At 54.5% G+C, this 16,598-nt stretch overlaps 1 protein-coding gene across 1 annotated transcript in view; it reads right to left on the reverse strand.

The window, feature by feature from the left end:
* Positions 1 to 14,595: 14,595 nt before the first annotated feature.
* The window catches only part of IGSF21 (immunoglobin superfamily member 21), a 235,281-nt gene continuing 233,278 nt past the window's right edge, over positions 14,596 to 16,598 (reverse strand). The window contains exons 8-10 of the mRNA XM_036115519.2: positions 16,051 to 16,243; positions 15,625 to 15,663; positions 14,596 to 14,832 (exon numbers count right to left, since the gene is read on the reverse strand). Coding sequence (XP_035971412.1) covers positions 14,759 to 14,832; positions 15,625 to 15,663; positions 16,051 to 16,243 — 306 coding nt within the window. The 3' untranslated portion in view covers positions 14,596 to 14,758. The remainder of the gene's footprint in view (positions 14,833 to 15,624; positions 15,664 to 16,050; positions 16,244 to 16,598) is intronic.

Here is a 16,598-nt window from a genome sequence, read left to right on the forward strand (position 1 = left end):
CTGGGGCTGGTCATGCAATCACCTTCTGTCTGGCTCGTCCCCAAATTCCAGACTTCCAGAAGAAAAGCAGGGGTTCAGCACAAAACACACTGTTTGCCCAAACAGTTCAGACACAGCAAGCTGCTCTTACCAGCTAGGGAGGTGGGTGCCCTCCCAAAACCCACGTTCCCAGATGCCCCCCAAGGGCCGACCCAGCCAGGACTGCACTCTCAGCGGGCTATGCAAACACCTGTCTGTACCACCACTTCCTCCCAAGGGATTCTTACACACACCCAAGTCTGAGACTCACTGGTCTGGTGGATAAACCTGGGTCCATCAACTCCATCTCAGGTTACTGTGTGACTCATGATAAGTTACTTGATCACCTTGAACCTGATGTCCTGATTTGCACCAGAGAGGATATATTTCCTCCTAGGAGCTTAAATCCAAATCTCAGATAACTTCTTCCTCAACTAAGCAGAGAGGAAGAGACCCCTCTTTAAAGGGGTCCTGCCATGTCTAGGCTGCTGGGGCAGAATTTGACCCTGGAGGGATGGAGTGAAGGAAAAGGAGAGAAGCAGCAGGGAGGGGCAGTTCCTCAGACATATGAGGATTCAGATCCCCAATTACCCCTCTAGTGCCCTCCCTTGGGGGACCCTGCACCCAGAGACCAGGCTCCCCTCTGCACAGCTTGGGTACTTGGGTGGGGGTGATGGGGCCACCCTTGAGGGCTGGGGCCAGAGTCACAGATGGAGAGCTGGCCAGGGGTCAGGATTTTGGGATACCAGCAGGGACACTGCTCAGGCATCGATGGGACCTGAGACCTTAGACAAAACACATTACTTTGTTGAAGCCCAGTTGCCTCTTTTTAAAAATGGGGCTCTTTCCTACGATCTAAAGAAAGATTGTAATGATTAAAAAGGATGATGACAACTTTTTGAAAAAACGATAAAGCATTGTTTTGAAAGAGCTTTATAAATGTTACAAGCAAGTTACAAAATTATGTGTCCCTGCTGGTTCGTCCTGCCACACTTGGTAGACAGTGTGGACATTATGTCTTTACCACCATGGAACCCCTGGAAATCATCTAGCAGGTTTCCACCCGCCTGACCTCCGCCCTGAGCAGAGGAAAGAATACTTTGTTGACATTTAGGGCTCACCCTGTCACTAATTTTTCTGCTGACTTGGCATGTCTTGCTCCCTTTCTGGGCCTCAGTTTTCCCCATCTGCAAAATGGGAACAGTAATACTCCTGCCTATCACCTTATCGCCACCATAGGTTCTTTCCTTTTTTATCTTGTTCCAGAACTGCCCAAGACACATTTGTGATCAAAGACTTGGACCAGCATCTCTCTGAAGAACATTCCAAAGGAGAGTGGAAAACATTGTTTTGGAAGGGCCCTTCTTGGAGCCTTGTGGGATACATTACCGTCATAAGGGCTCTTACAAGTCCTGCAGGAAGGAAATTGTCTCAAGCTTGTAAGTTCATGGACTTCCTTTGGGCAGAACACCTGTCAGCACCCTAAAGAATAGTCTAGGGCTTTCTCTTGGTGGCTTGGGCGAGGAGGACTCGAATCCCAGTTATGTCCACCACACACAGCCTTCCCAGGTGGGTGGCATGCCATCTTTGTCCCTGGCCTCAGTCCTCTTTGGGAGGTGACCTTGAGGCTGGACCCACAGTCTCAGCTCCAGCCTCTCCAACTCTTCTCTTGTTCCCAGATGCCTCAAAGTGCTGCCGGAGCCAAAATTCCAAGATATGATGAGCCTGGTTCATTTTCAGGCCATGGCAACGAGCAGGAGTCTTCCCTAGTGGGTCGCTTGGATAAATGAGTTAATTTTGTCCAAGCTCCAAGTGTCTTGAGAACTTTGGTGCTGAGGGTGTACATATGTGTTGGAGCGGGGAGGTGTGGGCACAGCTTGGAATGTGCTCTGGGGTCTGCGGGGACCCAAGAAAGGGGAGCTGCCTACTCAGTATTGTAATTAATGGTGCTAATAGTGGTACAGGGGTCAATTCCAGCCAGGGAGCTTGACAGGTGGGGCAACGTTCCTCGGAAAAGCCCATATCAGCAGCTTTGCCAGTGGGAGCTGGGAGAGGGGCCGATTGGAGGCCTCGGTGCCTCATCCTGAGGCTGGGCAAGGCGGTCCAGGGCAGCAGAGGTGGGAGAGGTGTCCTTCTGAGGGACCTAAGCACGGGCACAGATGAGAGCAGGGCTTCTGAGGCAGATCGCATCGGGTTCGAACCTTGGTTGAGCCCTGAATGAGCTGTGTGTTATTGGCCAGGCCCCTTGGCCTCTCTGAGCCTCAGTTTCTTCATCTGCAAATGGACACAATAATCTCTCACTCTCTGAGTAATGAGTAGGATGACTTGGGCAAAGTGCCCAGAAGTATCTGGCATATAACAGGTCCTCCGTGAATGCCACTTCTCTCCTTGCCCTTTGGGTGATTGCAGAGACTGGCAGAGGCTTTTTTTTTTTTTTTTTACTGTTCATTGAAGTATAACATTCACACAGAAAAGTGCATAAATCTTTTTTGTTTGTTTTTTAATTTAAAATTTATTTCAACTCTTCTGGGACTGGAGATATAAAATCTTAAAATAAGTCTAAAATGTCTCGCCTTTATTGTTTTTTTGTTAAATAACACTAAAAATTATTTTGAAATAATTTAAGACTTGCAAGAAGTTGCAAAAATAGTGCAGAGTTACCATGGACCCTTTTTCCAGCTTTTCCCAATGACACCTTCCTTACATAACCACAGAACGCTGTCAAAACCAGAAAGTCAACATTGGTACAATATGATTAATGAACACAAAAAGTGTGTATGTCTTACGTGTAGAGCTCAGTGGGTTTTCATAGCCCTGAAACCAGCATCCAGGTTAAGAACAAGAGCACGAATGACCAGCACCCCGGAAGGGTCCCCTGTGCATCCTCCAGTGCCCCCTCCTCCGGGGTCACCGCAGTGGGTCCTGACTTGCTATAGCGTAGATTCGCTTTGCAGGTGTCTGAGCTTTGTGGGCACGGGTTCCTCTGTGTCCCTCTCCCGCTCCCCTTCGTGTCTGGGCGCTCCGCTCCCACTGTGGTGTGTGTGCGGAGCTGCCTCTGGGCAGGCCGAGTTTTAGAAAGGGGACACCCTTGCGTGACCATGGGGCAGAGCCCGCCCCCCTGTCCTCAGTGAGGTCCTTTGCAGCCCTGCTCCACGGGAGCCAGAGGAGTTGGCCATACGGCCTCTCAGTCCAAGGGGTGTCGTTATGGGCTGAGTTGTGTTCCCCACCCCCAGAATTCATGTTAAAGTCCCAACTCCCAGTGCCTCAGAAGGTGACTGGATTTCGAGTCATTAAAGAGGCAATTAAGTACAATGAGGTCATTAGGATGGGCCCTAATGCAGTGTGACTGGTGTCCTCACAAGAAGAGATTAGGGCCTAGACGCACACAAAGACAGCTGTGTGAACACCCAGGGGGAAGGTGGCTGCCTCCTAGTCAAGGAGAGAGGCCTGCACCCCTGCTGAGCCCTCGAACTTCCCACCTGCAGACTGGGAGGAAAGAACCGGGTCGTTGGGCCACCGGGTCTGTGGTGCTGTGTTGACAGCCCGAGCACGCGTCCACTCCCTGGCTGTCTTCTCCCCGTGTGTTACCGTCGAGATGCTGGGCTGGTGGCCACAGATGACAGGGACACGGGACCTCCCCGCCGTCCCAGGCCTGGTGCTTACGGGGCCCGGTGGAGGTGGCAGCATCCCTTTTATCCAAAGTCCCGGCTCGGCAACAGGGTCGGGAGGAGTGACAGCTGCTCTAATGTCCCTCGACCCCTCCCAGGCTCCGGGCCGCCCTGCTCAGGCCTCTGGAGGCTCCCCTGACGCTGGTGTCCCATTCTCTCCCTCTGGCTCGCCCGGCCCACCATGCTCCTTCCTCTGCTTTCTCCTGACACCCGCTCCTGCCCCGTGCCCCGACCCCTCAGCTCACCTCACTCTCTTGAGCAAAAGCAGCCCGAGGGGCCGGGCTCTCTAGGACACCGGGAGAAACGAGAACCCACCGGGCTTGGGGCGGGGAGGCTGCCCAGCTGTTGAAGGAAGACGCATAAGGGGACACAGGCGTGACCCATGCAGGGTGGCGGTGGGAGTGTGCAGAGTGCAGAAGGGTACAACCCTCCCCTTCTCCCCCCCCCCCCCCCGTTGCCTGCAGGCTGGCAGAAGGTGGGGAGGGGGGAGCCTCGACACTGGGTGGGGTTGAAGCCAAAGGCCTCAGAGAGGAGGTGACGGATGTATACGGTGGGTCCCAGGTCCCTGCCGAGTTTGTGTGTGTGTTTTGTGGGATGTGGAGTGGGTGGTAGGGGAGCCGGGCCAGAGGCTGGGGGCAAGCCCAGGGGAGATGTATGGCCCGGGGCTGGGGGGTGGGGCTACATCAGCCAAAGGAAAGCCTTTGGTGCAGATGTTCGTTAGAAATCAGACTGGTGGTGATTGACAGCGGGGCTGCAAGTGTAGCAAGTGTGTGTCCCTCCCCTACATCTGATCAGGATAGAATGCTCTTTGTCTTTCTCACAGATGGGCGTCCCATGGTACATCAGTCAGCTACTGCTGTGTATCAAACCACCCCGAACCTCCGTGGCATTTAGCAAGAAGCAAGTGCTCCTTACTCATGGTCCACGGGGCTTCAGCTGATCCGGGCTGGCCGTGGCTCCCAGCTGAGGGCTCGGCCCAGGTCTGCTCCAGGTGTCTCTCACTCTCTCCGGACTCGGCTCCCCGAGGCTCGTTCTCATGATGATGGCAGATGTGCCAGTGAGCGAGCTTAAAGGGCAAGCATAGGCGAAGCCCCTGCTCACGGTGTGTTCGCGGGCATCCCATTGGCCAGAGCGAGTCACGTGGCCACGTCCCGCACCAACGGGGCACAGGAAGGGGAGTCCACATCATCTTGGAGGTGGTGGGGAGGGAGAGAATCTTTGCTGCACAGTAATCTGATCTGCTACATTCTATAAGCTTTTGCACAAGAGAAGGAATGTTTTCCCCTTAAAAACTCAAAAACCGCTGGTTGGGATGATGGCATTCAGCAAATCTTTCTGGAAAATCATGCTAGGGTCCTTAGCTTGCACCTGGAGTGCAGCCGCCTTCCCAGCAGTCCCCCGGGCCCCAGGCTCACTACTCTCTCACTGCCTCCCCCTGCTGGCAGAGGAGGGCACTGGCCAGGCCTGACCCAGACAATGGACCTCATTCATTCCCATCACAAGTTGTCAGGACAGAGAGAGACTTTTCAAGAAGCCATCCGGGTTCAAGTGCTGCTTCTGCCCCTCAGCGGCTATGTGGCCTTGAGAATGTTCCTTGGCCTCTTCAAGCCTCAGGTTCACTGTGTATAAAATGGGCATAACATTAGAACTTTTCTCTTGACGTTCTTGTGCGGATGAAGTTTGAACAAGAAGGTAAAGCCCGCAGTCGCCTGGTAAGAGCCCAGGAAGCGTCCACTAGGTGTGAGGGCACAGGAGTCATGCCCTCACATCGAGACCCACCATGCCCTTAAGGGCAAGTCCTGTGATGCTAACATTCAGCCGCCAAGCTGACGGGCTCCCGGGGGCTGCCCAAACCACACCCTGTCCTCCTCTTAGCCCAGAGCACTGACCCCAGGGCACCCTGACTGCCTTGCCATGGGTTCTGGCCACGCGTCCCTGGATAGGGCCTTGAATATCATGTCCACTTTCAAAGCTGCCCCTCTCTGCGGGCCTGGACCATCTGGTCCCACCTTAGGATCAGAAGAGCTGCCCAGAGGCTGCCTGGCACGCACCTGGGCTCCGTGGGCAACGTGGCCTGCATGCCGAAGTGGGCGGCAAACCCATGTGCCCAGCCTGGCGCGGCTCAGATGGGCTGGTGCACTGCAGTATAACGGCCTTCGACTTAATATATGCTAATTAGATTTTAATGGCATTCAGATTTCCAACAGTGGTGCAGTATTCGCCGTGGTAAGTTATAATCATATCTAATTGGTAATTCTAACATAACAAATTTCTTGGATAAATTATTCTTAGTTAATAGTCCCCTGGGAACAACCTCAACACGCACGCACACACACACACACACACACGCACATGCACACGCACGCACACATATGCATATATTTAAGGGGAAATTGAGAAAAAAGAACAATGTGGGAGCAGGCTCACAGTGAGGCAAAGTTGTTGTCTAAAACCTGGACTCCTTCAGGACCTCAGCCAGAGCCTCCAATAAAAGCCTTTGGGGTTGTTAGAACCCCAAACAATCAGAGCATCCCGAGGCTGGGTGTGGTGCCGCGTTCCAAAGTCAAGGCTATTGTCTTCGAGGGTAGGTACCCCTTCTGGTAGACATCCCCACCCCTAGGTGGTAGTGGCAAGAGGGGCCACTGGGCTCAGGCCTCAGCCCCTACTGGGGGCATGGACCCTCTATCTCTGGGGAGGCCTGTCCTGGCTGCAGAAGCTCCTCCCCCAGCCCCCCACCAGCAAGATTGGTCCGCCCTGGAATTCCTTCCTGGTACAGATTCCAAGATAGCAAAAGGAGCGAAAGGGGGACCCAGTGGCTGGGTTAATATTTTCTTTACTAGGCAGAAATAGCTCAGTTGAGTGTAATTCCAGAAAAAAAGGATGGGGGGCGGCGGTGAGGCTCCCTTCTTCACTTTGCTGCTAACCTGCAGGAACCCTGGGGGAGCTGGGCAGGGCCTCAGTTTTCCCAGCTGTAATATGGGTTGAAACTCAACATGCCTTTGTGCTTTAGCTGGAAGGAAGAAGCCTTTTCTCTGGTGTTGGGGTGAGCCGTGGACCTTATGTAGCACACAAAGGGTCTGCCCTGGGCATCCACAGGGAATGTTCTCTCCTGTTTCTTTCCGGCGGCTCCGGGCCACAAGAGAGTGTGGCACTCACCCCCTGTTGGCAGCGGTTTACGGCTTGTGCCACAGAGGGTGGTGGTGCGGTCACCCGTGTGTCACCCCACCGAGTGGAAGCAGAAAACGGGGAAAGAGAGTCACTGCTTACCCATAGCTGTGTGATGCTAGGAAGTCCCTTCTTCCCTGAACGTTCACTTCTCATTCTACTTATTAAATGGGTCCAGTAGTACTTACACAGTTGTTGTGTGGACTGATTGAAACAACCTTGTAAAGGATGTGAGTTGGCAAATGTGTTTCTCTCCCCATTCTTTTCCTTCTCCATTCCCCTTCCCTTATGCTGGGATGATCTGAAGGCACAGCATGACCTTGGGGAAGGGGAAGGAGCCCCACGAGATCTCTTTTATCTAGCACTAAAACCTGGAGACTAATGTTAGCATCTGGTGCCAAGTGAGTAATGACAGGTAATATTTACTGAACACATACTATGCACCAGACAGCTTTCTAAGTACTTTATAAACACTCTTACATTCAGCCCTAAGAAGAGGGTACGGTTATTATCCTCATTATATAGACAGATAGGACACTAAAGCACAGAGAGGGTGTGTGAATAGCCTAAGGTCACACAGCTAGTTGAAAGCCAAGCCAGAATTTGAACCCAGAAGAGTGTGGCTGAAGAGCTAACCTCCATCACCACCACACGGTACTGCCCTTGTGCCAACCACAAGTTGAGATCATTAGACTAGGAGAATGATCTGCCTTGGTGGAGCTTTCATGGAGAAGGGAGGGAAAGACCTGAGTCCTTGCTCTACACCTGGCACAATGCTTCTCACCTGCGGAGGCAAAATTACCCAGTGCGTTCAGCCTTGGCACAGATCTAGCTCCTGGACTTCTTTGCTGTGTGAACCTGAGCAAGTAGCATAACCTCTCTGAGCCTCTGGTTCCTTATTTGTAGAATGGAGATAACGCTTCCTCTGTTGTGAAGTTCAAAGGCGATGATGCGCGCACAGTGCTCTCAGCATGGTGCCTGGCACATAGAGAACATCTGAACCGTGGTAAATTCTTAAATATGGGAATGTCGATATTTACGTAGATTCTTGCATATGGAAATGTTGATATTTAACTTATCACACACATCCTGTAAGTTAAGTGTGATTATTCCCATTTCATAGTTGGAAAAACTGAGTTCAGAGAGGCTGAGCAACCTGCCCAAGACCTCACAGTGGGAATGTGGCACAGCTGCAGTTGGAACCCTCGAAGATTTCTACCCCAAAGTCTTTCCAAACCGTGGTCCTCGCTGTGGAGGGGGTGAGCTAGAGAGCCTGGGGGGTGGGGGAGTCACCTGCAGTTTACAAGCCTCGGGCTTCCTTGCGTAGCATCTGTTCCTCCCTGCAGGGGACTTCTCTGGCTGCAGGGGTGAGCTCAGCTCCCGCGATCGGTGCATAACCATTCCAGCTTCCTTGCCTCTTAGCGGGGCCAGTCTGAGGCTTCAGATGTGTGCGTGCAGAATCTAAAGAGTCCCCTTGGAATAAAGCCCCAGTTGCCCAGCTGGTAACTCACCCATGAACCACCCTGGATGGGCTTTCCTTTCTTCCCTATCCCGCCTGCCTGACTCTCACTGTGCTTCCTGGATCCCCTCCCAAATAAACTACTTGCACTCAATCCTCGTCTCAGGGTCTGCTTTTGGGGAAACCCAAATTAAGACCCCCGGCCACTTGAAGCATGGGTTACCCATGGCTTAGTGCAATGGCAAGATTATGAGCTCTTTATCCAGCCAGATGTAGGCTCAGATCCCCGAGCTGTGCCTGTGGGCTGTGTGTGACCTTAAGCAAACGACTCACCCTCTGAGCCTCTACTTGCTCATCTGTAGTATAGGGAACATCTGTCCATAGAACCAGTGTGATGGAGCCCCCGGCAAATGGTCGGGGCTTAATCCATGTTTGTTGTTTTCAAGGCAGATGATCCCAGATGGGCACTTCTCTTGAGCCCCAGATCTGCTGGACATCGCCATGAGCACGGTCCTCCTGCAAGCTCAGCTTGTCCAGCGTCAAACTTGTCACCGTCCTCCTGTGTTCTCATTCCTGGACTTTTATTCCTGGACTCTGAGTGTGCAAGCCGAGGACCTCTGGCTCATTACCACTGCTCCCTCGCTCTCACTAACCACCATTCCTGGAGGTCTGGGGGCTCCCCCTGAGCCTGCCCCTCCTCCAGCCCCACCATCCGGCCCTGCCCCTGGGATCAGATGGGGGATCAGACCTGGGTGCTGCTGTGCACTGTATGTTTGTGTCTGGGCAGGTCAAGTAGCCCCTCTGAGCTTTGTCTCCGAATTTGGAACGTGGGGGCAGCCTTGTTTTAAGGTCTAAAGCATCCAGCCCAATGTGCAGTAAATAATCAAGGCTTGGCACATCCCTCCTCTCTACCCAGCGTCGCTGACCTTCACGGGATCTCTCCCCCAAACTGCTTATGTAACCACCTAACTGGCCTCCCTATGCCAAGAGCAGCCTTCTCAAACTTGACTCGGCCCACAGGCATCTAGGATCTTGTTAAAATATAGATTCTGGTTCAGCAGGTCTGGGGTGGGGCCTGAGGTTCTGCGTTTCCATCAAGTTCCCAGGGGATGCTGATGCTGCTGGTCCGGGGACCACACTGAGTAGTGAGGACCTAGAACTCTCCCCCACCAGTACTCTCCTCTCTGCTTCTGAGCATCGTCCATGATTCTGATGCTCTCACCGCTGGCTCGAAAGCTGTGGCTGGCTTCCCATTGCACTGTGTGGATAACAAGAGCTAACGCTCATGGCACACTTCGGGCGTGCTAGGCCCCGCTCTAAGTCAGAGCTTTCCAATCTTCATCCATTGAGCTCTCTGAGATGAACGCCGTGAACACCCATTTTACAGAAGAGGAAATGGAGACACAGAGAGGTTAAGCCAAGTAGCCACGTCACACAGATCATGACAGGGCCAGACTTCGGACCCAGGTCTGCGCGCCTGACTGCTCTGTGGGCCCCCCTTACGGAGTCCCATCCCCTCAGGCTGTGATTTAAGGGACTTTCCCTGTGGTCAGAGAAGGAAGTTCCCCGTAGGAGGTGGAGTTCAAGGCGGTGGGTCGGGGACACCAGTTTAGGAAAGGACTCCTCCAAAATGCTTTCTCTCTGGGGCCCCGGGAACTCCGGGGCCAGTGGATGCCAGGCGGGAGGGAGCGCCGGCCTGGGTGGGAGGCGAGGGGAGGGGGGGAAGGACAGGGGTTACAGTCCAGGCGGCAGGGGGGACCCCCGCCCCGAGGTCGATGCAGCCCACAGCTCGGGCTCCGCTGTGTGCACTGACATTTAGGCCTGTCGCTGACAACTGAGCCCATTTGACAAAAACGCATGTATTTTGCACATCTAGTTCCTTCCACCCATCACTCAGGGCTGTCGTTCCCGAGGAGGCCAAGGACATAACTGCTGACACAACAGCTTAAGTGCTTTTTGGAAAACTCACTCCCCGCTCTGGTCCGTGGCTCCACCTCCCTGGCCGGGCTCCTGGGCCGGGCTCTCTTGCTCCATCTCGGTCCCTGTCTCTGTCTCTTGTTCTCCTGACTGTCTCTCTGTCTCCCCTCTTTGTCTCCGTGGCCAGACTGGCTTCTCGTTCCCCCTCTCCTTTTCTCTCCTTGTCGCTCATCCCCTCCCCTCCCATGCCCTCAGTCTGTCTCTCTCTCTGTGTCTGTCTCTCTGTCTCTCCCTGCCTCGGCTCATTCCCATTCACGCCCTGCCTCTTCAGCTTTCCCCTCATCTCATTCAGTCCAGGTGTTGGTCTCTTTCTGTTTTGCAGGTGGCCAGCCGGACTGGAGGATTCTCTTCCGGAGTCTTCCCCAAGGGACCCCCATCTCAGTCCTCTCCATCCCTCACTTCCAAGTCCCTCTGAGGAGCCTCCGGTCTCCCCAGGATCTCTGATCCCAGGGTGAGCCTGACCCACAGCGCCCCAAGCAGCTTTCCTGGGTCACGGCCCCTTTCCCCACCCCCACCCCATCCCCCACCCACCGCACCCCCGCTTTCCTTCTCACCAGCAGTCAGGGCTCCTGGGTGAGTCTTCCCCACACTGGCCGCCCACCCACGCTGCCCTGGGAAAGCAGAGGTGTGCATCCAGGTTTGAGGGTCTGCCTGGGGCTGTCAGCTCCCCTGCAGGGGCAGAGCCCCGGGGCCCTTGATTTTGTTTTCCCAGCTCTGTGTACATGGGTACATTCCATAAAACCTACAGCTTTTCTGAGGTCGGGATAGCGACTCTGAAAACCCCGAGAGGTGTGGCACCAGAGCCCCGAGTCGGGCCCACGGTTCACTGCTCCGCGTCTCCCCTTGGAGAAGGGGGCTGTGCCCCGGGCAGAGATGCGGGGGGCAGAGGCGGGTCTCCAGAGCTGCTCCTGCTTGGGCCACAGCCCAGCCCAGGTAGAAGCAGGAAGAGGGGGTGTCTCCAGTCAACAGAAGAGCCATGTGACTTCCCCTCAGCGGTGCTGTGGGGCTCAGCACCCCATGGCTGGGGAGCAGTTAGTGACAAGGGACCACCGCAGAGCTGGCACAGACCCTCCTTCCCGGAAGGGGCGGCACTGGGGTGAATGTCATGTGCCTCCCCCACTTCCTGTGACCTGAGTGATGGGGGGCGGACCCCAGCGGTTCACAGCTCGAGAACCCAGGCCAGAGAAGGGTGTTCCCACTCGGAGCCACCACACGAGACAGCAAATGGCGGCTTCCTAGTGACAAGCGCAGCTCTGAGAGCCCCAGCAGGAGGAGGTGGACTGATGCCCTGGCCCATAGGCTGGGAGTCGGGGATGGGAGTGGCCCCCTTTAGGCCCAGCAGGGGTCTCTGCACCTGCCTGGTCATTCGGGCACAGGATCAGTGGGCATCGTGGGCACAGGGTCGGGGAGGCAGCCGACCAGCCTGAGGGTCCTCTGCAAAGCCAGAGCACCACGGCGGTGCAGGGGGTGTGGGGAGGGGGGACCACCTGCGGATGGTGCACAGGGATCAGAACTCACTTGTGGCTGGGAAGAGCAGTGGGCAGAGATGGAGCTTCCAGGGGGGTCAGGAACTCTGTGGTCAGGCCCTGACCAGCAGCCTTTTATAAGACAGATGTGCGTCCTTAGGAGACACAAAGCAAACTTGCAGCCTTCTGCTTCCCAAAGACCTGCCCCATTTGATGCCTGAGAGACAGCTCAGGAGCCCGGAGGGACCTGGGGCCAAACTGTGAAGTTTGCAGAATTGACTTCAATGCCTTCTTCTTATCCTTCGAGGCCTGGCTGCAATGTCACCACCTCCTAGAAGCCTCCCCTGACCTTCCTCAATGAGAACAATCTCTCACTCCTTCTCTGACCCCACCGTGCTCTCTCATATATTTATTCCAACACTTATTACATGGGACTTCAGCCCTTTTCCCCTCAGTCTGTCATTCCAGATGGACTGGGAGCTCTTCGATGGCACGATCTCTATCTCCCTGCCTGGCATCTGCCCAGGCCAGGGGGATGCTGGGAGTCTGTCAAATGAGTGATGAAGCGAGCAGAAAAAGAAATGAAGAATCCGTCTGCCCTCTGAGGCTGGGCTCTGCCCTACACATCCCTCCTTCCCTCCTTCCAATCCCAGGTTGAACAAACCACTATTTCCAGTCTGCTCAGGGCACCAAGTCCTCAAACTTAGAGCCCAGAGCAGGCGGCCACCCCATCCCCTGTGGCACTCAGCTGGCTTTCTTTGGGTGTGTCCCCTGCCACTTTATGCAGTTCATCCACTTGCTGCTGAGGTATTAATGCACTTCAGGGGTCAGTGGAGCCCAATGACCGCACCGTTAATAGGGCAAAGCAATTCCAATTTCATGCCTACATGGGTTTCCCTCTTTTAAGGCAAAGAGAGGGAACAAATCTTTCTTTTTTATTCCTTCCAGAAAACAGGCAAAGGCATTGGGTGACAGAGGCTTAAGTAAATTACTGGCAGGCAGCAGAGGGGGACAGGTGGCTCATGTGAGACAGAACAGAGCTTTGGGGAAGAAGGAAGTAGGATGAGGAGGTGGGTGGCACTGTGTGGTTGTTGCCTGCTGATCTGGCCTGGATGTTTATAGTGATGAACATCTGAGAGCCCCCAACACTTGAAAATCATCTGCTTCGGCATTGCTATCCACCTGCAACATGCAGGCATGCAAATATTTATTGAATGAATGGATCACATAGGGGGCCACAATGGCCCTAAGCCTGCCTCCTCCCCTATGTCCACACATTATGCAATGTGACTTTGCAGCTCTTCTCATCAAGAAGTCCAATCTAGGGGCACCTGCGTGGCTCAGTAGGTTAAGTGAAAGCTCTCGATTTCAGCTCAGGTCGTGATCTCAGGGTCATGGGATCGAGCCCTGAGTCAGGCTCTGAGCTTGGCATGGAGTCTGCTTGAGCTTCTCTCCCTCTACCCCTCCCCCTGCGTGTGCACTCTCTCTTTCTAAATAACTAACTAAATAAAATCAAGTCCACTCATTTTCTCTACCCCTTAAAGCGGGGCTGGCCTTATGACTTGCACTGGTGAACAAAATCCAGTAGAAGGGACAGGAGTGCAGGTTCCCCTGGACCACAAGAGGCCTGTGTGCTTCAGCTCTCTCTCTCGCTCCTCTGCTTCCCATGGGCTGGCCTGCTGGAGGATGACGGATGATATGGGGGCAGAGCTGAGTCATCCCAGGGAAAGTGACCCTAGCCCAGGCAGCCCCCAGCTGACTGCAGATGCAAAAGGGAGCCCAACCTCAATCAGCTCAGCCTGGCTCAGATCAGCAGCATAACGAAAATAATAAACAGCTGTCGCTGTTGATGGTTGGAGATGTTTGTTACGCAGCAGCATTGTGGCAGTTGATAACTGCCACAAGGGCCACATGACAGTGTTCCTAATTAACCTGCAGCATTCACCACGCTCCTTGGCCCATGGCACCTGCTTCATAAATATTGGTTGAATGAAGTAATGTACTTTGGGAAGCACTGATATAACTACTTGTCTTTCCCCACAGTACATAGTAAATTGTCCTACCTCTAAGCTTTTGCTCATTCCATTCCCTCTGTCTAGAATATTCTCCTCCATTCCCTGCCTGGCCAACCTCTCTTTTTGCTTCTGGCATCTGTTCATCTGACATCTGTTCTCTTTGGTTTCCTCTGACCCACCTCTCCTACCCCAGCAGAATGAATTTCTCCCAACTCAGTGCTCCAGAGCCCTGGGGAGGTGCCGAACGCTCATCACACTGACTTACCTTGGCTAGTTGGGTAAATGTTTTCCCCCCACTGGACCATGAGCTCCTTCAGGATAATAGCACATCTTGCTCATGTCTGCAGCCAGGACGCTTAGCAAAGGGCCTGGCCCATAGCAGGCCTTTGAGAGGTGCTGATCCATTCATTCATTCATTCACTCACTCATTCACTCACTCGCTCACTCACTCAATAGTTGTTCAGCACCTGCCACATGCCAACGAGATCAGTGGAACAGCTTCATCCTGAGCATGAACATAGTCATAAATGTGTGTTGTTACATGCCACTGAGGTTTGGGTTGGTTTGTTTTGCCGCGCTATTGTGGTAACTGCTGACTATTACACTTGGCCCTGAGGAGTCTCAGATTTCCTGAGAGAGTCCGGCCACTTCCCATATCTGGTAGCTAGGATTGGGGTGAGGCAATGAGGTGCAGCTCCGCTCCCCTTCCTGGGAGGAGCACGTCTTCCATCTCTGCCATCACCCCCTCCCCAGCGCCCATCCCGACACTGGGCACCAGGGGGTACCAGCTGCTGCTATAGAATAAATGAAGAATTCAGAGCCCCAGATGAAGGTGGGGAAAATTGTTTTGTTTTAATTAAACTGACTGAAGAAGCCAGGACACAGACAGAAAGAGACTAAGAACAGACTGGAAATAGTTTAGAAAAGAAATGAAAACCGATCGCAGAGATGTCAGTGCTGGGTGGAGTGGCGGGAGCAGGGGCCGAGGCTTCACGTCAGCTCCAGGACCACTGTCAGGGCGAGCACCAAGGTGAGCCGGACGCCAGGAGGGCCAGAAGCAGAACCTGTGCCGGGCGGCAGGGTCAGGGTCAGGGTTGGGGCTGCTGACCCTGATGGGTGCGGCAGGGTGCGGATCCCCGAGTGGCAGAGCTTCAAAGGGCCCCCCTGCCCAGACCAAAGTCTGCATTCAGCAACAGGATGTGCTGGGTTCAAATCCCAGCTCTGCCACCTGTCCCACCAAACTTGGTGTGACCCTTTCCGTGTCCCAAGGCTGCTGGGCTGAGCCTGGTGGCCATGGGATCATCCAGTGGGGACCAGGTGTGGGGGCCTCCATTGTGAAATGTGTGAGGAGGGGAGGGCTGGTGGGCTGGGGAGCAGTGTCTGGGTGCTGTGGGGGTGGTGCTCAGGTTGGGTGGCAGCTCAGGGAGGACAGTATCAGTGTCTCCAGCCAAGGCACCTGACTATTCTCCCCGATGCTCTATGGAGTGGTCAAGAGCCCAGGGGGGCACAACTCTAAGGTCAATGCTGGACACATCCTCTTGGGGCCAGGGCACTAAGTTCTCTGAGCCAAGAGGGCTAGAGTCATTGTAGATAGTGGTGGTGGGGCAGGGGAGGGGGCACACTAGGTCTCTGGAAATCCCCACTGGCTGGTTTGGGGTGCTGAGTCCCCCATTTATTGCCTCAGCACCCACTCCTCACCACCTTTGACCCAGACTGCTGAACTAGAGGACATTCGCCTGCCTGAGGCTCGAGGGACAGGCAAGGGCATACAAAGGGGCCGCTGGGGGGACCAGGACGTCCTGGAGCCTTGCAAATCACTTGATTTTAAGCAAGCAGCTCTGAGAGTGAGGACTTACCATTGGAGTCCTCTGTTCCTCTTGCAATATTTGGGTTTTCTGTTGGGAAGAATAGAAAGAGAACTGGATGGGGGCGGCATTCAGAACTCAGGAAAGGAGCTCCCCTGTACCCAGCACCTGCCATGTGGTATCACTACAGCTGAAAGCCTCTGTGGGGGGGAGGGGGTAGTGTCAACCCCATTTTACAGATGCAGAAACTGAGGGAGGTTAAGTGCTTGCCCATGGTTGCCCAGCTAGGAAGTGCTGGCTCTGGGATTTGACCCCAGAGCTCTCTGGTTTTCAGCACTGAAGTCCAGTATTTCATGTAAGGCTTCCTCTCAGGGCAAATGTAGGGGACCCGGGCCCTTGATGCTCCCTCCTCCCTGGGATAGCTCCTGCCAGGGCCGCGCCTGGTCGTCCTCCCGGTCCCCAGTCGGGGCGGCGTACCAAATACGATGAGCCGGGTGTGTGTGTCGGTGGAGCCCAGGGGGTTCTGGGCCGTGCAGCGGTACATGGAGCCATTGAGCTCGGCGGGGACCCGCTCCAACACCAGCTCCTTCCCATCAAACTCGGTGCTGCCATCCAGGAGGCGGCTTCCGACCCGTGTCCATGTGAACATGGGCTCTGGGAAGACTTCATTCTGTGTGGGTCAGGGCAGGGGGGCTCGGGTCACAGGAGGAACAGGAAGGGGCCAGAGGCCTCTGGAAACACAAGGCCATCCGATGGGTTGGGAATGGCTGCCCGGAACCCCAGGACGAGAAGGACTCTAGGACTTGACAGGACGTCAAGGTCCATGAGCTATGTCTGCTGTGAGTTCTGGATGGGTCAGCAAACATACGTGCAAGTCTTGCCACTCCTCGTCAAAGCCAATTCTGCCCCACAGACCAGGACACCGAGGCCCGCGGGCTGAGCTGGAGGTCAAGCATGTGCTGCCTGGGATGACGTGCCCACCGGTGCCCCTCCCACCTCCCATCACCCTTCCAGATGCTCAGGAA

This window comes from Halichoerus grypus, chromosome 5 (genome assembly GCF_964656455.1).
Source record: "Halichoerus grypus chromosome 5, mHalGry1.hap1.1, whole genome shotgun sequence".
Lineage (NCBI taxonomy): Eukaryota > Metazoa > Chordata > Mammalia > Carnivora > Phocidae > Halichoerus > Halichoerus grypus.